The sequence below is a fragment of the Diabrotica virgifera genome, chromosome 10 (assembly GCF_917563875.1).
Source record: "Diabrotica virgifera virgifera chromosome 10, PGI_DIABVI_V3a".
Lineage (NCBI taxonomy): Eukaryota > Metazoa > Arthropoda > Insecta > Coleoptera > Chrysomelidae > Diabrotica > Diabrotica virgifera.
In genome coordinates, this window is record NC_065452.1 from 37,780,964 (window position 1) to 37,805,260 (window position 24,297).

General features: G+C 33.9%; 1 protein-coding gene across 21 annotated transcripts in view; it reads left to right on the plus strand.

Annotated features, from left to right (window-relative positions):
* LOC114328741 (arfGAP with SH3 domain, ANK repeat and PH domain-containing protein) overlaps positions 1-24,297 on the plus strand; it is a 415,375-nt gene that overhangs the window by 289,661 nt on the left and 101,417 nt on the right. For all 21 annotated transcript variants that reach the window (XM_050663451.1, XM_050663458.1, XM_050663453.1 and 18 more), the window contains exons 4-6: positions 9,169-9,254; positions 9,309-9,468; positions 15,082-15,355. In XM_050663451.1, coding sequence (XP_050519408.1) covers positions 9,169-9,254; positions 9,309-9,468; positions 15,082-15,355 — 520 coding nt within the window. The remainder of the gene's footprint in view (positions 1-9,168; positions 9,255-9,308; positions 9,469-15,081; positions 15,356-24,297) is intronic.

A 24,297-nucleotide genomic window follows, 5' to 3' on the forward strand; every position in this document is an offset into this window, starting at 1 on the left:
TTTGAATTTTGGTCCGATCCTTTTTTGTTTCGGAAAGTGCAAAATAAGACTAAAATTTCAAAAATAAAAAATGTGCTATAACTTTTGCGAAAATGGCCTTAAGACTTTCATATTGCATGAAAAGTTGAGTCAAACATTCCATATAATGCACAAAAAATTTTAAGACAATTCGTTAATTAGTTTAAATTTTATTCAATTTGTTTATAGCAAAGAGCTTTTTTTCGCAATGTTATTGTTCAGAAAATAATAATGACATAGCAATTCTGTGGAAACCACATGCAAGAATAATAGTTATATTTTTAAAGTATTGAAAAAATCATTAAAAAGTCGTTTTTATCACTCCGAAAAAAGTTTAGTAAAATAGAGCCATTTTTGGCTTCTAAACAATTTGAATAACTTTGTTAATATTGACTATAGAGTAAATCTACTTTAGGATTTCAAAAGCTGGTATTTTTATACGAATTTTCAGAAAAAAACTTTTGCCTAGGTTAATTAGGTTCAAAGTTAGCCACTTTTATTATTTAATTCGCAGTTACTTCTATATACATCAAATTCTCCTGTAACAGTGTTAGTTACCATACTACTCCGAAACGGCTTGGCCAATTTTTATAAAATTTTACACGTTTATCCTGTAGGACATTGAAGAGGTTTTAATCTATTTTTTATACCCATAAGTTATAAGGGGGGTTGTCCCCCTGACATTTTTTTATTTTTTTGGACAAAATTATCACCTTAATTTTATATGATGTAGAATTAAAAAATACATACAACCCTTAATTTTCACTCTTCTATCACCAACCCCTATTTGTTAATTTCTATATATTTATATCTATAAAATTCTCCTGTCACAGTGTTAGTTTTCCATACTCCTCCGAGACCGCTTGACCGATTTTTATGAAATTATATATGTATATTCGGTAGGTCTTAGAATCGGTCGTAATCTATTTTTCATATCCCTGAGTGATAAGGGGTGTTTCCCCTAACATTTTGTAATGTTAGGTGGGGTTGTGTGTCATAACGTACTCTATAAGACTACGAGTACATACAAATTAAAAAAATTATGATCAAAATCCATCAACAAGTTCCAGCGATATTAATCGCAGCATATGTTTGCAGAATCAGTTTCATTTTTTTGAGTGCACGTATTTTAGTAATTCCCCTCCACCGACCACGAATTAATTCCGTTCGGACGCCATTTTTAAAGCTTTATTAATCACTCTGTTGAGGTTCAAAATTTACTCAAACTTTTACACATAACCTATATATCTTCAACTTCAAAATGGCTCTAGTTAGGTTGCTTAATTGTTATAAACAAAGTAGCCGTCAATTAAATAAAAAAAGTGGCTAACTTTGACCGTAATTAACCTAGCTGAAAAGTTTTTCTTTGAAAATTCGTATAAAAATACCAGTTTTTCAAATTCCATTGTAGTTTTAGCCTACAGTCAATATTAACAAAGTTATTCAAATTATTTATAAGCCAAAAATGACTCTATTTTAGTAACATGTTTTCTGAGTGATAAAAATGACGTTTTAATGATTTTTTTAAATGCGTTGAAAATATGACTATTGTTCTTTCATATTGTTTTCACAGAATTGTTATATCATTATTATTTTCTGAACAATAATATTGCGAAAAAAGCTCTTTGGGATAAACAAATTGAATAAAATTTAAACTAATTGACGCATCGTCTTAAAATTTTTTGCGCATTGTATGGACTGTTTGACTCAACTTTTCATGCAATATGAAAGTCCTAAATTCATTTTTGCAAAAGTTATAGCAAATTTTTTATTTTCGAAATTTTAGTTGTATTTTGCAATATCCGAAGCAACAAATAATCGGACCAAAATTGAAAAAACGCTATTTTAAACCTTGGCTCATCTACTAAAAGAAAAATATTATAAATAAGACATTTAGTTACCCTATTTTTACCTGTAGCGATTTAAACGAAAAAACTCCCATTTTTGACCCTTATTTGTTAATCACTAAATTTCTCGTCCAAACTGTGACGGGCATTTTTGTATTTATAATGTATTAGGTATATAGTACCCAAAAAACCCATTTGCAACCTGGCTGCTCAAGTGTCTCGAACATTGTATATTTTTGCCTTATTTCCCTGGTGTATTTCTAATTTTTCGATGCTCCCTTGTAATACGATTTATCTTTGCCTTCAAGACAGGCTTCGATAACTTTTTTAGATCGGAAAAAGGTGATAATCGCTGGGGCTCAGATCTGGACTATACGCTGGGTGCGGAAGCAATCCAAAGCCTAATTCGTGCATTTTGTCAACGTTTTCATCGACTTGTGACACGGTTCATTGTCTTGGTGAAACAACAATTTTTTCGTGAACAAATGAGGCCCTTTCTTTGCGATTTTGGTTTTTAAGCGCTCCAATAAACCAATATAGTAGTCGCTGTTGATTGTTTCCCCATTTTTCAAATAGGCAATGAAAATAATTCCTTGTGGGTCCCAAAATACAGAGGCCAACAAATCCTTCTGGCCGTTTGTTGCATCTTTGGTCACTTTGGGCGGCTTTCTCCAGGTGCTGTCTACTGAGATGATGGCTGATTTGATTACGAAGGGAAATGATGGATCCATGTTTCATCTATTGTGACATCTCTATCTATCTAATTAGCCTTCTTCGGTCCATCTTTGGACATAGGCCTCCCCAATCCTTTTCCATTCTTCTCTGTCTGTCGCTACAGTTATCCACCTAGAGCCCACGTGCTTCTTGACATCATTTGCCCATCTCATTTGTGGCCTTCCTCTGTTTCGTTTATATTTCCACGGTCTCCAATTTATGAGAATTTTGTTCTATCGGTCTTCTTTTTGTCTTATAGTGTGTCCGGCAAATCTCCATTTCAACTTTGCAACTTCTTGTCTAACATCCCTAACTTTGGTTTTCTCTCTTATCCACTCGTTTTTCTTTTTATCCAATAGTCTTATCTGTAACATTTGCCTTTCCATTGCTCTTTGCGTTTTTATGATCTTGTCCATGTTTGTTTTTGTAAACGTCCACGTTTGGGAACCGTAAGTGAGGACAGGGAGTACGCATTGATTGTATACCTTGGTCTTAAGATGTTGTGGATATCTTTTGTTTTTAAGGATGTAGCTTAGTTTTCCAAATGCAGCCCATGCCAGTCTAACTCGTCTTTTGATCTCTGCTGTTTCGTTTTCCTTGTTAAGTTTTATAATTTGACCCAGATATATATAATCATGAACTTGTTCGATTTCATCTTGTCCGATCATCATTGTGATGTCCTCATCTGTATTTGTTATGATTTTGGTCTTGCTGTAATTCATATTAAGGCCTATCTTTCCGGCTTCTATGTCCAGTTCTTTCATCATTTCAAACAATTCTTCGTTTTTTATCGGTTATCAATACGATGTCATCGGCGTACCTTAGGTGCTTCAAGCGTTGTCCACAAATTTTTATACCTTTTTCTTCCCATTCTAATCTTTTAAAGATATATTCCAGAGCCTGATTGAAAAGTGTCGGTGATATTGTGTCACCCTGTCTTACGCCTCTATTTATTTGAATTGATTGTGTTCCTCCGTATACTTTAATTGTTGTTGTGGCTTCTTTATATATATTGGCTATTAGGTCTGTACATATGTGGTCAATTCTGCCGTTAATCAAAGAACTTTTCACTGCCCAATGTTTGCCACTGTCAAAAGCCTTTGTGACATCTCTCTCTCTCTTGTCGTTTCCCCATTACTGAGGATCGTGATTTCTTCCAATATTCCTAACAATGTTTCTGCATTGGTCTCTATCTTCAGCTGCTCTAAGCTCTAAGAGCTTCGCAAAATGAGTTTCCAGCTGAATTCTTTATTTGGTCGGACCATCTAGTTGGTGATCGTCCTCTTGATCTTCTCCCCGGAACGTTTCCAGAAACGATTAATCTCTCCAAACTGTCGTCACCTCTGCGAACCACGTGACCAAAGAATTGCAGAATTCGTTGCAGACATATTGTGGACAGCCTTTTTTAATATTGAGTTGGTTTAGAATGGAAACGTTTGTCCTATGAGCTGTCCATGGTATGCGCAGCATTCTTCTCCAGCACCACATCTCAAAGGCATCAATTTTTTGGCGCTCGCATGCGCGAAGAGTTTAAGTCTCTGCTCCGTATAGAAATATTGAGAATACAAGGGCATTCACCAGTCTCATCTTGATATTTTGAGAGATAGATCTGTCTTTCCAAACTTTAGTTAGGCGACTCATCGCATTTTTTGCCATACCAATACGTCTCCGAACTTCTGCTTCACAGTTGCCATCGTTAGTTATACTAAACCCGAGATAGACAAAGGTGTTTACTATCTGGTATTCCTGTAACATGTTAGTCAGTTGAATAGTGTCGAATCTGTCGACCACCATTATTTTTGTCTTAGCTTTATTGATTTTCAGACCAACTTTACTGCTTTCGTGCTCAACTCTTCGCAGAAGATCAAACATTTCTTGCTCATTTGCTGCTATAAGTGTAGTGTCATCAGCAAATCTCAAATTGGAGATTTTCCTACCGGCTACTGTTACTCCACCGGCCCATCCTTCTAAAACCATCCTCATGACATGTTCACCATAAATGTTAAATAAGTCAGGTGACAACACGCATCCTTGTCTAACACCTCTCTCGGTCTTGAATTGGTTTGAGAACTTCTGATCTAGTCGTACTGTCGCTATATTAGACTGGTACAGATTTTTAATAAGTGTCACCAGGTGCATTGGTGCGCCCATTTCTATTAAAATTGACCACATATTTATCCAGCTTACACAATCAAATGCCTTTTGGTAGTCAACGAAGCATATAATCATAGGTACTTGAAATTCTCTAGACTTTTCAATAAGTTGTCTCAGGTTCAGGATTTGTTCCCTTGTACCTTTACCCTTTACAAATCCCGCTTGTTCCTGAGGTATTTGGTAATGTAGATAGGTTTTTAATCTGTTTTTGATGATATGCAACAAGATTTTACTAGCATGTGTTATTAGTGACAGTGTGCGGTAGTTTTCACATCTGGTAGTAGTTCCTTTTTTGTGTAGCGGGATATAAATTGAGGTGCACCAATCAGATGGCCATTTTCCTAAATTCCAAACAGCGACACAGATAGAATGGATGATATGTATTCCTTTGTCACCTAGTAACTGTAGTATTTCACATGGTATTGAATCAATGCCTGGGGATTTATTTCTCTTTAGTGATTTAATTGCATCTTTGACTTCAGCGAGTAAGACAGTATGTTCTCTAGGGTAGTCAGAGGGCCACTGATGTTCTGCTGATACCTCGTTATTTTTATATAGCTCGTCACAGTAGTTTCGCCATGTTTCCAATATTTCGTCAGTATCGGTCTTTAGATTACCTTCCTTATCTATTACAGACCACGTTTGAGGTTTAAATTCTCTGGTAAGGAGTTTGATCTTCTGGAATAAATCCCTCGGTTCATTTCGACAGCCATGTTCCTCTATCTCTCTGCATATTTGAGAGATGTAATCAGCTTTGTCTTTGCGGCACTGTTTTTTGATTTCTTTCGATAACGCTCTGTATTCATCGTTTGTTCCGTGTCTAGTTTTGTGTTCTTTTCTGCGTTGAATCACAGTCCACGTATTATCGGATATCCATGGCTTACGACCAGTGGAAACCGCTGACTCACAGTCTTTTGCAGCCTCGATTACCTTATCTTTGAAATAAATCCAAGTGCTCTCAGGGTCACTATCTACTTGGTCTAAAGAGAGAGCTTCTTCTAGGTTGTGTTGGAAGTCATTGATTTTTGATGGATTTAGAGACATGACTTTTCTCTGGGGTCTTCTTTTGGGAACTTTAAAACGAAGTCGAACGTTCAATACCAGGAGTTGATGATCGCTTCCACAGTCTGCGCCAGGATATGTTTTACAGTTGATGGCCGACGACTTCCATCTTGATCTTATTAGGATGTAGTCTATTTGATTCCTTGTTCGTCCATCTGGGCTGCGCCATGTGTATAATCTCCGTGGATGATGTTGATATAACGTGTTTGTAATTGTAAGATGTTGTTCTACACAGAACTCCACTAGACGGTCGCCATTCTCATTTCTCTGTCCCAGTCCATTTTTGCCCAGCACTCCTTCAATATTTTCATTAGATGACCCCACTTTGGCGTTCGAATCTCCTAGAATGATGATGAGTTCACGATTCGGAATAGCACGAACAGTTTCTTCTAGACGACCATAGAACCTGTTGATGTCTTCTTCTTGTGCAGCTGTTGTAGGAGCGTATACCTGAACAAGGTGTAGGGTATTGGTGGATATTCTCATTTTAAGGGATATTATCCTGTCATCAATAGTATTATATCCAATTACGCAGTCGTTAAGTTTAGAGGGTACAATTATTGCGACTCCATTTGTACTTTTGTTATCTGGGCCTGAAAAATAGACGACGTTGCCAGCAGTTGTTTTAAAATGCCCTTTACCTCTCCAGTGAGTTTCAGAGAGTCCCAGTACCGAAAGATTGTGGTCTGCCATTTCTTTTTCAATTATGTGTAACTTTCCAGGGTTTTGGATCAGTCCCTGGACGTTCCATGTACCAATTCGCTGACATTTTCTTACCATGCAAAAAAAATGGTATGTCGTGTGACATACCAATGCAAAAACGACTTATTCTGATTAAACATATCCAAATAGCGCCAAGATTCATCAATTCGTTGTTTTTTGTGCTCTGGTGTGAGAAAACGCGGCAACCAATTTGGAAAACAGCTATCTCATAACCAAATGTTCCTGTACAATAGTCAAAATGCTACCCTTTGATAACTTTAAGAATGTCATCTATCACTTGCACTTGCAACCTCACTTTGCGGTTTTCCATAATAATTTTCAGCATTTATTCGATCATTTCGGGAATAACTGCATCATTGGGCCTTCTAGAACTCTCAGCGTAATGTAACGTTTACACGTATCCAGTAATTGGCACCAGTCTCACTGGAATGCGAGTGCTTGACTAAGACAGCGCTGGATAGGTTCGTTTACACGTATCCAGTAACTGGCGCCAATCTCACTGGCACTCTTATTAAAAATCCTAATACTGCCACCGAAACCACAGGTACGACAGCGCCAGCGACTGGAACGTTGTGTTTACACGTGTCTACAACCACTGGCACGGGGTTAAAGGGGACGCGGACGAGGGCCACTGGCATGAAAAATAGACCAGCTTTCTATTCGAGACAGCGCTGGCAGACAGCGCTGGACTGGAGCAAAAAAGCGTTTACATGATGCCACTACCATGCCAGCACTGTCGTTCCAGTGCGACTGGCGCCAGTTACTGGATACATGTAAACCTGCCTTAATTGGTGTCGGTATGGTATTTTCGCATTTGAATTTGGTATGGTACAACATATCGATGGTACAACCATAGTTTAATGGTTGTAATTGATGGAACAGAGTCCCGGTAACATTTTTGAGCCATTGTTCAGTGTGGAGGGTATTTTTTTATTGTTTTATTATTATTTTATTTACTGTTCTGGTCTGCTCAGGTCCCTAAATATAAATTTTCCCTAAATTTTCAGGTCCCTAAATATAATTTAATAATGATCTTATCACATCACATCATTTGGCTCTACAACTCTATGTGAGTCTTGGCCACGTTTACTATTTCCCTCCATTGTTCCCATTTTGCGTAGGTCACTGGCTACTGCGTCTTTCCATCTCTTTCTTGGTCGACCAACTGACCTTTTGCCATCGGGCCTTTCCCAGAATGTGGCGTTCAGAAGTCTTTCGTCACTCGATCTTAGCACGTGACCCACCCATCGTATTCGGTTCGCTTTAATGTAGCGTACTATGTTTTCATCTCCATATATTGTCTGGAGTTCATCATTGAGTCTTCTTCTCCATTGTCCTGTAGTCTCTTCTCTGCAAGGCCCATAGATAGTCCGCAGTGTCTTTCTTTCTAGTACCAATAATTTTGTCGTTTCCCGCTGGTTCAGAGTCCATGTTTCGCTTCCATACGTTATTGTGGGACGAATTATTGTCTTATATACTCTTATTTTTGCTGGTATTGAGAGTATTTTTGATTTAAGTAGGGTCCTTAATGAGTAATATGCCCTTTTTCCTGCAATGGTCCTGGCTGCCACGTCCTTTTCCTAGTTATTTTCAGATGTTATGATTGCTCCCAGGTACTTAAATTCTTTGACGACTTCAAAGTTGTATTCATTAATTGTTACGTTTTGTCTAACCCTTGGTCTTGGGTTCTTCGTAACCACCATGTACTTGGTCTTGTCCTCTTGACCTTAAGACCAACTTCCTTGGCTCCGTTCTCGAATAGGGTGAAAACTTCTTTTGCATCTCTGGTGGATTGTGCAATTGTGTCCACGTCATCCGCAAAGGCCAATAGTATTTTTGATCCTTGGACGGCAAATCCGTTTGTCAGTTGTGGCTGAGCTTTTCTTACTGCATGTTCCAGTGCGAAGTTAAACAGCAGGGGGGCGAGAGGACCTCCTTGTCTAAGCCCGGTGTCAATGAGGAATTCCTCCGACGTGGTGCTGCCAATTCTGATTCGTGCGGAAGCGTTCTCCGTGCTCACTTCTGCTAATCGTACCAGTTTTCCAGGTACTCCCATTTCTACCATAGTCTCCCACAATGCTTCTCTGATAACAGCTAAATAATGATCTTAGATGTGCTATAAAGTTCTTTAAAATGTGTCACTTCTTCCACTAAATCATTAATTATCGATATTGTTCTCATATTCGGTCATAGTTTTCAAGTCTACTGTTTCACATTGTCTGTGAACAATATGTTAAAAATATCGTTTACAGAATTATAAGCATCTTTTCGTATAGATAGTTGAGAAAAACTGTTTATTTTAAAATTTTCATGTCCTTTTAAAACTCTTATTGTTATATCATTTATCATTCCTGTTCATAAAATGAAAGAATTTGGAAAATTTATTTTGTTATTGCAATAGAAAATTTTTTGGTGATATTTTCTGGCCCCATTAAAATGCGGGCCCGAGGCAGGTGCCTCACGGGCCTAGTGGTAAAATAGGCCCTGATCCTAGATCTTTTGAAGGTTAGGATTACCGAAATGTGAAATGAAAAATTCATTAGAGTCGCCATCTGCTGGATAGGCCCGGGACTCATTATCTATAAAAAGTTATATATAAAAAGATTAGAAAGTGCGAGGAGGAAATTAAAAAGTTGTTTCTTTTTTGCAGTACCTAATTAAATATAATGAAATTAAAACAAAAAAGGGTATAGACCTCCTTCAAAGTCTGGTGGAATATTATCATGCTCAAACTAAGTAAGTAAACATTCTTTGGTGTAAAAATTATAAAAGTAATACCTTTGTTTTTAGTTATTTTCAAGATGGACTGAAGACAATAGAACATTTCGGTAATTATGTAGCAGATTTAAGTATTAGGTTACAAAAAATTAGACAAGCTCAAGATGATGAAAAGAGAAAACTATGTGATCTTAGAAATTTGATAAAATCAACCCCTAGTATCGAAAAAGAGGTAAATTTAGCTCCAAACGCTACAAAGGGTCTAGCCCAGTGTTTCCCAACGAAATTTGATTGTTAAGCTGGGCAATTCGAAAATGGATTCAACACGAGTTAAATCCTTTCGCTGCTGGCCATTTAAATGCAATTCTAGGTTTCGGTACCAGAAACTAAAAAAGCAAATTCTTAAACAATGCGGTAAATAATAGGTTTGTTCTAGCAAACAATCAAACTAGTCAGAAACCGTCAGCAAACAGTTGGTCAGTGAGAGAACATAATACAGTCACCAGTGCTATCCCCTCTACGTCCGCTATTCGCTGATGGTTTCAAACCGTTTGAAACTGATGCTAGAACAAACCTAATAATTATTAGGTATAATTTCGCTATACTAAAATTTCACGCCTTCTTTGACGCCTCATCATCATCATCATCATTGGCTCGACAGCCCTTTCTGGGTCTTGGCCTGTTCCAGGATTCTTCTCCACTCTGATCTGTTTCGTGCTTTTTTTCTCCAGTTTTTTATTTTTAAGGTTTTTATATCATTTTCTATTTGTTCTAAATATCTCAGCTTCGGTCTTCCTCTTGTTCTTTTTCCTACTGGCATCTGTTTGAATATTGTGTTTGGTATTTCGCCTTCTTCCATTCTTTCTACATGTCCCATCCAACGCAGCCGTCCTATTTTAATGAATGTTATGATATCTGGATCCTGGTATATTTCGTATAGTTCAAAGTTGTCTTTGACGCCTCAACTAAACTTAAAATTTTGAAAAGAGAACAACATTAAAGTCTCTATGTACTACTCATACTTCATCTAATAATCGTGTTCTTGAGGATAGATATCCAATATCTTTATTAATCGCATAAACAGGAAAAACTCATACTATAGGAGAGAATTTAATAACACCATCAATAGCAGCATTTCTTAACAGTTCTTGAAAAATATGACAAATATCTAAAAGCTGTGCAACTCAGTAACCATACTGTTAGCAGAAAAGTAGACGAAATGAGTGAAGATATTGAAAAACAACTTGTTGAAAAGAAGAAAACAAGAAATTTGTCAGTGAAAATGGCGTGGATCAACTTAAAGACACAGTGAGGCAGTATAAGTAACTTCGTAAGATATACTGATAAATAAAGGGCAGTTTGTTGAAAAATTGTTGTTCTGTAAAAAACTAGAAAGCGCCACTAAATTCAAAGATATATAATAAGCTAAAAAAACTGCTTGATGTCAATGATATATGTACCAATAAAAAAATATAATATGTAAACTCTAAACATGAAGTAAAACCACTTCTATGTAAAAGGTATATTTACTAAAATTTTAAAAATCCCAATGGATTAAATAAAATAGGTTCATTCAGAACGTTTTCGGACCTATCAGTCCATCATCAGTGAATTCATATATACTTGCTAACTAGCCCCAGAACCAAACAATGGTGGAACTTAAAAATCAATCTATATTATAGTATTATGTATTTGGAAAGGCTAAACGCCGATGTTACAAGAATAACTTCAGGAACATGGTGATACTTTAAGAGAGTAGGAGTACTCTAGGAGAGTATCACCATGTTCCTGAAGGTATTCTTGTAACATCGGCGTTTAGCCTTTCCAAATACATAACACTATAATGTAGATTGATTTTTAAGTACAACCATTGTTTGGTTCTGGGGCTAGTTGCAAGTATATATGAATTCACTGATGATGGACTGATAGGTCCGAAAACGTTCTGAATGAACCTATTTTATTTAATCCATTGGGATTTTTAAAATTTTAGTAAATATACCTTTTACATAGAAGTGGTTTTACTTCATGTGAAATTTAATAAAAAATTTTCTTCTTGGTAAAAGGTATATTAGTTTAAAAAGCCCTAAAGGGCTACAAACATATGAACAAAACGTTTTCGCTCTGTAACAAGAGCATCATCAGTGTTACAAGAACATGGTGAGCCAACCAAAAAATACAAAGGTCAAATCCTTTCAAAAAACAGACAAAAGTCTTATACAGGGTGTTTCATTAATAATTGTCCATATAGTAACTGGAGAAACCTTAGCACAAGATACGAAGATCTAACCTAAAACACTTAAATAAAATGTGGTTCCTTACTGAGTTACAGGGTGTTTTATCTAAAAATTTAAAAATTATTTTTGCTCAGCATTTTAAAACTATCCGACGTATCCTTTTTATACTTGGCAGAATGTGTGACTACTAGACACTTTACTAAATTGTGATAAACAAACGTTTCCAGCTACTACCATAGGCGTACGACAGGGGATGGTGAATGGTTGACCCTTCTCAAATTCTACGCCACTGGAGGAATTATTATTTTAGTGCCATTTTTAGATTCTACAATACTTTCTACGTAAATAATATACTCTTCATCGGTAACGATAAAGTCATTAGTTTTCGAGATATTTGAAGTTAAATATGAAACGGCACAGTTATTTTGATTAATTTATGATATGATTCATATGATTAGAATTTAAAAATTATTTGTAACCAGTACTTTAAAATTATTTGGCTTATCCTTACCATACTTGGCAGAACGTGTAGGTACTGTACACCCTACTAAATTAAGATAAATAAACGTTTCTAGCTACTACCAGAGGCGTACAACAGGGGATAGTGGCTGGTTGACCCTTCCCAAATTCTACGCCACTGACGAAATTGCTATTTTAGTGTAATTTTTTGATTTTGCAATACTTTTTATGTAAATAATATACTCTTCATTCGTAACGATAAAATGATTAGTTTTCGAGATATTTGAAATTAAAAATGAAGCGACACAATACTCTGGTCAAAATAACCGTGTCGTTTCATTTTTAACTTCAAATATCTCGAAAACTAATGGCTTTATCGTTACAAATGAAGAGTATATTATTTTCATAGAAAGTATTGGACAATTTAAAAATTGAACTAAAATAGCAATTTCGCCAGTGGCGTAGAATTTGGAAAGGGTCAACCATTCACTTTCCCCCGTCGTACGCCTCTGGTAATAGCCATAAACGTTTGTTTAACATAATTTAGTAGTTTGTACAGTATCTATACTTCCTGCCAAGTATGAAAATTATACGTAGAACAGTTTTAAAATGCTGAGCAAAAATAGTTTTTAAATTTCTAGATAAAACGCCCTGTAACTCAGTAAGGAACCACATTTTATTTAAGTGTTTTAGGTTAAATCTTCGTATTTTGTGCTAAGGTTTCTCCAGTTACTATATGAACAATTATTAATGAAACACCCTGTATAAATGAAAACATCGAAAAATCCAAAGGATGGATAAAATTCCTAAGGATACGGCCCTAGGCTGCCACCTCTTATAACAGAATGACCTAGTTACCTTTTGACCCACTTACAACGTGTGGGAGTCATATGTTGCCCTAGGGCCGTATCCTTAGGAATTTTATCCATCCTTTGGATTTTTCGATGGTTTCATTTATATAAGACTTTTGTTTGTTTTTTTTTTAAAGGCTTTGACCTTTGTATTTTTTGGTTGGCTCACCATGTTCTTGTAACACTGATGTGCTCTTGTTACAGAGCGAAAACGGTTTGTTCATATGTTTGTAGTCCTTTAGGGCTTTTTAAACTAATATACCTTTTACCAAGAAGAAAATTTTTTATTAAATTTCATTTGTAATCAATGGTATACAGCCAACTACAGGAAGTTCTTCCTTGTGGAGTTTTACTTCATGTTTAGAGTTTTTTAACTACATGGTATACAGTCAACCCAGGGAACTACCCTCTTTTAGTTTAAAAAATATAACATATTGTACTGCAGACGGTGCTCCTAATATAATGGGCAAGAAAAATGGCTGCTTAACATTGATGAAAGATGCGAATCCAGAAATTATTGTGCATTGTGTTATCCATACGGAAAACTTGGTAGAGATGAAACATCTCGAGTCTTCTAAATGAAGTACTGCCTTCAGTAATAAAATGTGTTAATACTATTAAAACTAATGCCAAATGTGAGCGTCTCTTCAAGTTTCTGCAAGATGCTTGAAAAGATTTGTCACTCGGTTTTATACTTTTTGAAAAAGTTTGAACAGTTCCATTAACTCAAAAAATGTGAAGTATTAACTCTTACCGCTTTACTTGTTATTGCCAATCGTCTAAATATTCTATCGGCTGATTTAAAAGAAAGAGTTTTTGATATAAAACAAATTGATTTTAAACTTCTATGATGCAGCCAATATTAGAGGATTTGCCTGATATATCAACTGTGTAGTATCAAGAAGAACTCACAGAATTGCAAAATAATGAGTCAGGTAAAAGTTTGTTTAATAAAAAAGTGAGGAAACAAAAATAAATATCCAAATTCAACCAAATGTACAAGAAAGCTATTATTGATACTATTTCCATCTTCATATTTAGCTGAATGTGAAATAAGTGCTGTAAATGATTTTCTGGTAAAAAAAATAAATCGGCTGGATATAAAAAAAACGTCAAAACTTGAGACTGAAGCTAACCAAATTGGTTAACCTAATATGAAATCTCTGTGCAGCAAGCATCAGGTACAAGAATCTCACTAAATTAAAATAATAAATTAATATAGAAAAATATATGAACAATTAAATTTTTTAATATTAAATATTCATATATGTTACATGGGGGGGCTGCATAAGAATTTTAGAAAGGCTAACGGGGGACACGGCCCAAAAAAAGGTTGGGAAACACTGCTAGCCGGTTAAGATAGTGAAAAATGCCCCCAGCTATATTCCAAAAATAAAAATACCATGTTCTACGTCAAAGAGTACTCAACCAAAAAAAATTTTAGACCCCTAGACGTAAAGATAACCTCTAAAAAAATTAAAAACGTGTTTTTCGTATTTTAACGTTATTTTTGGTTCTAATCATCGTAGAATCTTTTTTTTTACATTAAAAATGTATAAACATTTTCAATTTCGTTGAAATCCGAAAATGCAGCAGCATTATATTCTAGTTCAATCAGAGAGTGCAGGAAGAGTCTATACCGGTTTCAGAGCTTTTTTACCCTTCATCAGTAGACACATATATCCTCTCTCTCTGACTGAACTAGGATACTTCGACGCGTGCCGTCCCGGATTGCAACGAACGAAAAGGCTCGGGTGTTGTAGCGACATCTGCTAAGAAACAAACTAAGTTCTCAATCTAATAATACATAAACCGGCAATAAATATCGTTCTACATACCACCAGATTGACAACAGGAGGAAACCTCTCTGGTAACAACCCCCGAGGTTTTTAAAAATTATAAGCCATGCGGGTGCCAATACGATCAGAAGATGAGAGAATTTTCCCTCATCTTAAAAATTTTAAAAGCGTTACAAAATTTGAATTTCTCGCCAAAAATATTGCAAAAAAACATGTAAGAAATAAAAATGCCTACAAAATGAAAGAAAAAAGTTTGTACGATGATTAGAACCAAAGACATCGCCAAAAAACGAAAAAATACATTTTAATTTTTTTGAGCTTTTGGGTGGGGTACATTAAAAATTTTCTTGGTCGAATACTTTCTGATGTAGCACATTATGTTATTTTTGATTTTGGAATATCGCTGGGAGCATTTTTCACTATCTTAACCGGCTAGACCCTTCATGTAGACCCTAGACCGTTCAAAAAAGCATGTACCTATCTAATTATCTAAATTTTCTAGGTTGGTCCTCAAGTAGATAAGGGCGCAGCGGGGTACTCTTTACACCAGCTTCAAGGAGATAAACACCATGGGGTTACCAGAACAGGCCATTTACTTAAAAAATCAGAAGGGAAAATGAGGCGAGTGTGGCAAAAACGGAAGTGTAGGGTACAAGCTGAAGGATATTTAGAAATATGTCACGCAGACGAAAGTAAACCACCGACTAGGGTGAATCTACTTACTTGTCAAATCAAAATGGTCCCTGATGATAAAAGAGGCTTCGATTTGATATCATGTAAGTATTTGTTTTGTATTAATCTTCCTTTATATAATTTTTTTAACTTCGTCTCAGCTGAATTTTCAGAATTTGATATCATGTAAATATTTGTGTTGTATTAATCTTCCGTTATATAATTTTTTTTAACTTCCTGAATTTTCAGAATTTTTAATTCTCTGGTCTTATCCTTATATGGAGTCGATTTTTTCAATTATTTTCATGTTTTTTCATTCCAAAATTAATCCTGTTCACAGACATGCTCATGTAACTATCCATGTCCCTTTCCTTCACTTTTCGCCTTCTTTATTCGTCGTCTCTTGTCTTATAAGTTGTAAAAGTCAGAGATTAAGAATGTTACCAGAAAGTAGTTCCACGAAAAGTTTTCAGATTTAAATTCTTATTTATTATTTTTGATAATGAATTTTGCATCTGGACTTTTCATCTTTCCTTAAATTTCTTATGGACCAAGAGCTAGCAACGTCGGAAAAAAAATTATTTTAAGACAACTGGTTCTTTAATATATTATTTCCTATGCTTCCTCGAACACCGTACCGGCCATTTGGCTGCTGATACGTGTTGCGTTCATTACTGCGCAGCACATTTGTAGAGGTAAACATATCGAATTTAAAATTGCTGTAAGACGAAAAATTATACATTTTGTCATTACTTTTTAAACATTATTAGAAATATGAAAAAGTATCATTGCCAGACATTTTTGTGGTTTAAAAAGTAATGATAAAAAAATGTTTCGTCCTAGAATAATTTAAATTCAATATACAGAGTGATTGATGAGTGTGATAAAGCTCAGTAGATCCGTTATAGTAGTAGATAGTAATAAAAGTTGATAACAAGAATTGTAGCCGACTTTCAGCTTTACATTACGAAATTAGTTAGAATGTTACAGGGTGTTCGATAACATAGTCGCAAACCAAACTTGTTTTTTTTTTAATGGAACACCCTATATTTTATTTTATATTCGAAATTCTCTTAACTTTCCCATCACAAAAATATAACGGTTTGTTATGTTATATAGGGCTTTTACAAAGTTATAACCAATTTTTTATGAAAAACGTAACAAGTTCAGCTCCCTGTATAAATAAAAATAAGCACAACAGCAATGGTTTATTGGTGCTATATTTTTTTGCTGATTGTCAAAATTTATAAAAATGGTTGATATTGCTAATTTTCCTTATATCGAATACAGGGTGAGTCAAAACGCAAGTACATTCTTTTCTCAGAAATTTTAAATGGAACACCCTGTATTTTATATCACCATCGAAAAGTATCATTACCGTACTTTAATTTTTGTATAATATTCCCTATGCCTAAATTTGTTAGTTTTCGAGATATTTTCATTTTTCAGAGCAAGTTATTAATTAAGGTGTTCTATTTAAAATTACTGAGAAAACAATGTACTTGCGTGTTGACTCATCATGTATTCGATATAAAGAAAATTAGCAATATCAACCATTTTTATAGATTTTGACAATCAACAAAAAATATGGCACCAATAAGCCATTGCTGTTGTGCTTATTTTTATTTATACAGGGAGCTGAACTTATTTCGATTTTCGTAGAACATTGGTTATAACTTTGTAAATACCCTGTATAACATAACAACTTTTTATATTTTTGTGATGGAGAAGTTAACAGGATTTCGAATATAAAATAAAATATAGGGTGTTCGTGTTCCATTAAAAAAACATATGGCGTGCATGCGGGTAATATGACCGGGTAATATGACCCGTATGCACGCCAATGGTGAATATAAATTGTATTGTATGTCAAAAAATGAGGAATAACTACCTCTTAAAATCTACCAAATTTCATTTACATATCTCAACCGGTTTTAGAGCAATAAATAAATCGTCAGTTTGTAAGACAAAATTCAACATCCCGTATCTCGGAAACGAAGTATTTGCGGACATAGGTTTATCAAGCAAACAGTCATTATTTTTTCATGCAGAATAACCCCTTAAAGTTTGTCGCACTTATTTAGAAACACCCTGTATTGATGAAGAACATGGTTAGTTGTTAAAGTCCCTAACTTTTTTATTATCCAACACAAGCGAATGGATAAAAAACAGAATGTTAAGAAAATCTGGGGCTATAGTTGGGTTTTAATTTCAATATTTTATAAAGGTTAGAAGATACGAGACATCAGAAATGACCCATTTTTTGGGTTGCCCGTTTTTCGTGCCGGTGAGTGTATAAATTGTAGCACTTTAATTCTCGGAATGAACAGTAACTAGATGATACACTAATAAAATTTCGTGTGTATTTATGCCTAGTCATATTTAATTTCTTAAGGGGTTACATAGGTCTTGCGGGTAAAAAAAAGTAACTTTTAAAAAAAATTATATCTCGAAAACTAAAAATTATTTTTATTTATAAACTGCGCGTCATAGAAAACGGGCACCCTAAAAAATGGGTAATTTCAGTAAACAGGTATCTCCTAAACCTGTTGTTCGATTTAAGTGATTTTTTGAATATGTTATAGCCTGGTTCTTTGTCAATATCTCTGTAATAATATTTTTGCTAAACAGGTAAATTTTCATTGTATACCGGGTGTACGAATCAAACTGTATTTTCTCAAAGTTCGCAACACCCTGTGGAATATTCTAGCCTTTATAAAATACTGAAATGAAATCCTGACTATAGCCTCAGGTTTTCTGAACATTCTGTTTTTTGATTCATTCTCTTAAGTTGGATAATACAAAAGTTATGTACTTTAACAACTAGTCATGTCCTTTTTCAGTACAGATGGTTTCTAAACAAGTGCGACAAACTTTAAGGGGTAATTGTGCATTAAAAAATAATGATAGTTGGCTTTATAATCGTATGTCCGCAAAGGCTTCGTTTGCGAGATACGGGATGTTGAATTTTTTTTACAAATTGACGATTTATTTATTGCTTTAAAACCGGTTAAAATATGCAAATGAAATTTGGTGGGTTTTAAGACGTAGTTATTGCACATTTTTTGACATACAATTAAGAATTTCATATTCACTATTGGCGTGCATACGGGTAATGTGATCGGTCATATTACCCATATGCACGCCAATAGTGAATATAAAATAAAAATTTTATTTTATTTTTATAAAATTCTTGATTGCAAGTCAAGAAATTCGCAATAACTATCTCTTAAAACCTACCAAATTTCATTTGCATATCTCAACCGGTTTTAGGGCAATAAAATAAATCGTCAGTTTGTAAAAAAAATTTAACATCCCGTATCTCGTAAACGAAGCATTTGCGGACATAAGTTTATAAAGCAAATGGTCATTATTTTTTTATGCAGAATTGCCCCTTAAAGTTTGTCGCACTTATTTACAAACAACCTATACTGATGAAGAACATGACTAGTTGTTAAAGTACATAACTTTTGTATTGTCCAACATAAGAGAATGAATCAAAAAACAGAATGTTCAGAAAACCTGAGGCTATACTCAAGATTTCATTTCAGTATTTTATAAAGGCTAGAATATTCCACAGAGTGTTGCGAACTTTGAGAAAAAAACACAGTTTGATTCGTACACCCGGTATACAATGAAAATTTACCTGTTTAGCAAAAATATTATTACAAGGATATTCACAAAGAATAAAACTATAATATATTCAAAAAATCACTTAAATCGGACAACAGGTTAAGGAGATACGCGACATCAAAAATGACCCATTTTTTAGGGTGCCCGTTTTCTATGACGCGCAGTGTAATTGGAACATGTAAAAGTATAGTACTTAAGGTACTCTCAAAAAATTTTCAGACAAAAATATTCATTTTTGTAGAGTTGACTGCAATTTTTCGACAACAGCCCTTTTTTTGCGGTGGGCAGCATAACTAAGTCCAGTCTCATCTGAAATCAAAAAATCAAAAAGTTTCTTGTAGTTTATACCTCTGGCTAGTGAATGAACGAAGGAATTAAAAAAAATGAAACTTGAAGATTTTACATAAGTTAAAACACATTTTTGACCCCAATTTTTCTCATTTTTTCAAAAATGACCATTTTTAAAGTAGTTTTTTTTTATAAAACAAAAACAACTTCACCTAATAAAAATTCCTTCGTTCATTCACTAGCCAGAGGTATAAACTACAAGAAACTTTTTGATTTTTTTATTTCAGATGAGACTGGACTTAGTTATGCTCGCAAAAAAAGGGCTGTTGTCGAAAAATTGCAGTAAACTCTACAAAAATGAATATTTTTGGCTGAAATTTTTTTTGAGAGTACCTTAAGTACTGTACTTTTACATGTTCCAAATTATAAATAAAAAAAAAATTAGTTTTCGAGATATAATTTTTTTAAAAAGTCATTTTTTACCCGCAAGACCTATGTAACCCCTTAACTTTTACATATTTTAAAATTAATTTTTGTCTTTTGTTTTTTTTTGCAAATTTTTTTGCAATTTTTGACCCTGTGTTTTGGCGCTCCTAAATGTGTATTGCACACTTTGCACATATGGTATCGGGGGCCCTGCATCTACTCCACTGAGGCATTTTACATCCAGAACATTACTTCCATGTCTAGCATCGACAATTACGTGGCATTTACGCTCCCTAGCGCTCTTTTAAGTTGTTCATACAAGTCATCTTTGATCGTTTCCTTATCTTCTGTTACTGTATCATTAATCATTTTTCTTTTAGCGAGTCTAATATAACACAGTCTCGCCCAGTTCCACCAACGTGACTTAAGTGAAAATTCGATCTTAAAAAATAATATCGTTCCACCAACGAAAAATACTTACTTAGAACAAATATTTTTGCTTAAGTTTAAGTCACCCATTATGAAGACTTTTAACTTGAAAAACGTAACTTTTTAACGTAAAATTTTTAACTTGAAGCATGCATTGAAATCCATCTTCTGTCATATATTGACAAATAAGTAAGGTTAAATTTCTTCTGTTGATATTACGTTAGGATAACTCGCATTATTACGATCTAATTTGATTTTTATATTCTTATTTTTTGTAAATTCTACCGTAAAATAGTATAAAGTAGTAAACGGTATAATATAGTGTAGTGTAGTTTTTTTATCTTTGGTATACACACCATTGGTTTTTCAATGAAGTCCTTGTATTTGGACACCAAGGAAATCAATTCCTCGTTTTCTTGATCAGAAAAGTTTAGCCCTTTTCTAATTTTTCCATATTCTTATAAACCATTTCCATACTTAGTCCAGGGTAATAAGGTTTTTTCCATGACACTTGAACAGCCAGGGTACTGAAGCGTTTTTTAGACAGGTAATACATATAAGAGCAAATTGTAACTATTTCCTGCGTAGGATCTGCCGGCCATTTTTATTTATAAACAATTAAGTGTCAAAAAAATGACATTTTTCACTTTTTTTCAAATCAATGGAAAACAGAGAAACTTATGGTTTTTTTAGTACAAATATCTTCGAGATTATGGAAAAAGCTTTAAAATGACGTATTACAAAGTTTGATATACTCATTTATTGTTAATCTAATTGCGAAAAAAGGTCGGAATTGCAAAAAAATTTATTTTCGCAATAACTGTTGTAAAAATTAGTGTACAGCTTTAAAATTTTTGTCAAATAAGGATTCTTTGGTGCTTAATACGTGAAAAAAATTTCAAAGCGATTCATTCAATTGTTTAAATTTTATTCAAATTGTTTATCCCAGAGAGCATTTTTTTTGCAATAACGTAAGTCAGAAAAAAATGACGTTAGAACCATTCCACAGGTGTCAAATGAAAGAGCATGAGCTATATTTTCAACATGGTTTAAAAAAAGTGAACAAAAAATGCATTTATTAGTAATAAATAATTATGCAAAAGTATCGTAAATCTTTCCTTATAAACTTTTTATTTTGTTATATAAGAAATTATATATATTTATTACAATTTTTTATCAATTATGATATAAATAACATTACTTGGTAGTTGTACACTTAAAACAGGGTAAAACAGTTAATTTTTTTGGAAAAAGTTATTCAAAAAGTTTATAAAGAAAAATTGACGACACTTTTGCATAATTATTTATTAATAATAAATGCATTTTTTATTCACTTTTTTAAACCATGTTGAAAATGTAGCTCATGCTCTTTCATTTGACACCTGTGGAATGTTCCTAACGTCATTTTTTTTCTTACTTTCGTTATTGCAAAAAAAAAATGATCTCTGGGATAAACAATTTGAATAAAATTTAAACAATTGAATGAATCGCTTTGAAATTTTTATCACGTATTAAGCACCAAAGAATCCTTATTTGACAAAAATTTTAAAGCTGTACACTAATTTTTACAACAGTTATTCCGAAAATAATTTTTTTGCAATTCCGACCTTTTTTTGCAATTATATTAACAATAAATGAGTATATCAAACTTTGTAATACGCCATTTTAAAGCTTTTTACATAATCTCGAAGATATTTGTACTAAAAAAAAATCAAAATTTCACTGTTTTCCGTTGATTTGAAGAAAAAGGGGAAAGTGCCATTTTTTGACAGTTAATTGTTTATAAATAAAAATGGCCACCAGATGCTACGCAGGAAATAGTTATAATTCCTTCCTATAGGTATTACCTGTCGAAAAAACGCTTCAGTACTCTGGCTGCTGAAGTGTCACGAACAGGGTATATTTTTGTCTTATTACCCTGGCCTAACTCTGACAAATCAAAACTATTACATACCTTAATTTTTAAAACTCTCTCTAAATTTTTAAACCGTTGTATTTTTAAACTAGCAACTAAATTAATTAATAATTCTAAACTAAACTTACGTGCATAGAAATCGGCCCACTTAGAAATTTAGTCATTTTTGATGTCTCATATTTCCTAAACCTGTTTGCCGATTTAAGTGATTTTTTGAACATGTTATAGCCTGCTTCTTTAGCAATACCACTGTATTAATATTGTTGCTAAACAGGTAAATTTTCATTGTATACCGGGTGTACTAATCAAACTGTGTTTTTTCTCAAAGTTCGCATCATCCTGTGGAATATTCTAGCATTTATAAAATACTGAAATTAAAACCCATCTATAGCCCCAGGCTTCCTTAACATTCTATTTTTTGATTAATTCGTTTATGTTGGATAATAAAAAAGTTAGGTACTTTAACAACTAGACATGTTCTTAACAACTAGACAAGTACTTCTTAAAACCCACCAAATTTCATTGGCATGTCTCAACCGGTTTTAAAGAAATAAAATAAATCGTCAGTTTGTAAGAAAAAAGTCATCATCCCATATCTCGGAAACGAAATATTTGCGGACATACGTTTATAAAGCCAACTGTCATTATTTTTTCATGCACCCCTTAAAGTTTGTCTCGCACTTATTTAGAAACACCGTGTATTGATCAAAAACATGTCTAGTTGTTAAAGTACCTAACTTTTTTATTATCCAACATAAAGGAATTAATTAAAAAACAGAATGTTAAGAAAACCTGTGGCTATAGTTGGGTTTTAATTTCAGTATTTTATAAATGCTAGAATATTCCACGGGGTGATGGGAACTTTGAGAAAAAAACACAGTTTGTTTGATACACCCGGCATACAAAAAAATTTAACCTCTTTAGCAATAATATTATTACAGTGGTATTGCTAAAGAATCAGGGTATAACATGTTTAAAAGATCACTTAAATCGGTCAACAGGTTTAGGGAATATGAGACATCAAAAATGACCAAATTTTTAAGTGGGCCGATTTCTATGCACGTAAGTTTAGATTAATTTTAAATAAGCAAATAATTTCGCAAAATACACAAGAACATGACAGAGGAACATGAGAGGAACTATATAATAACAATTTACAATAAATATTGAAACGACATTTTAACGACTAATGTCTAATGACATGAATGTCAAAAATGGCACAAATGTTCTTCTTTTTTAGTGTTTTTTCATTAAAAACGTGTCAAAAGGATAAGAATTTTTGACAATTTTGCAAAGTTGGTATCTCTGATAATTTAAGTTTTTTCTTGGCTACCTAAGTTAAGTAAAAACTTGTATGATGGAACGCAAATTTCAACTAAGAAATGTTTTTGACTAATCAAAACTTACGTAAGATTTTACTTAGATCACGTTGGTGGAACCGGGCGTCACTTATAATATAAAACTTATAACTTAGAACGTTCCACGCAGTGGCGGCTCGTAATTTTTTACAATAGGGGAGGCTATACCTAACTGTAAAATATCTAGACAAATTTGCATTAGCAAAAAAAATCCGCCAAAAAAGTCTAATTTAAGGCCCCATTTTTTTGACCATTTTTTATTTACATTTTATAATATCATCATAATTCACAATTTCATAATATCATATCATTTTAAAAATAGTTAGTCTAATTGTAAAAGTGTATTACCAAAGTTTGTGTCGTTTATTTGTTAACAATTATATCTCTGAAAGTAGATATGCATATCAAAATAAATACAGATTTGAACTTTTGCAGTCCATACAGGTTGAAGGTTCACATTTTTTAAGATACTCAACTGAATTTTTTTAATTCTAAAAGCGGCCTACTGCGAATCCAAAAACACAGTAAATTACCGATAATTTGCTTTGCATTACAGATATTGGAAAAAGTTATTTGAACAAGTTGTTCCAAATATTATTCTAATCCCCCATACCAAATTTCATCACAAAATTCGCACTTTTAGTTTTTTCATTATTTGTAGTCAGGATCCTAAAATCGCAGAGGAGGCTGCTGGCCGATTAGCCGCCCTTGCCCAATCTCCGGGTAGCGTGTGCGTTAAGCGATATGCAGCTGTAAGGAGACCGGGTCTCCTTCAAGGTACGATTCCGAACAAGACCGCAAACTGCAAACCGCAGACCGCAGCGACAGACCTACTGGTTCATATGGTTTCTTATGAGCTTGATGTCGAGTAGAGCGGCACTGTCGCCGCCGCACGCAGAACGTCGCCACCGCAGACCGCAGTACTGCACCAGAACCTGTAGTGTCGCCAACCGCAGAGCGACAACATGTATTTTTGCTGTTTCCAAATTGACTGAAA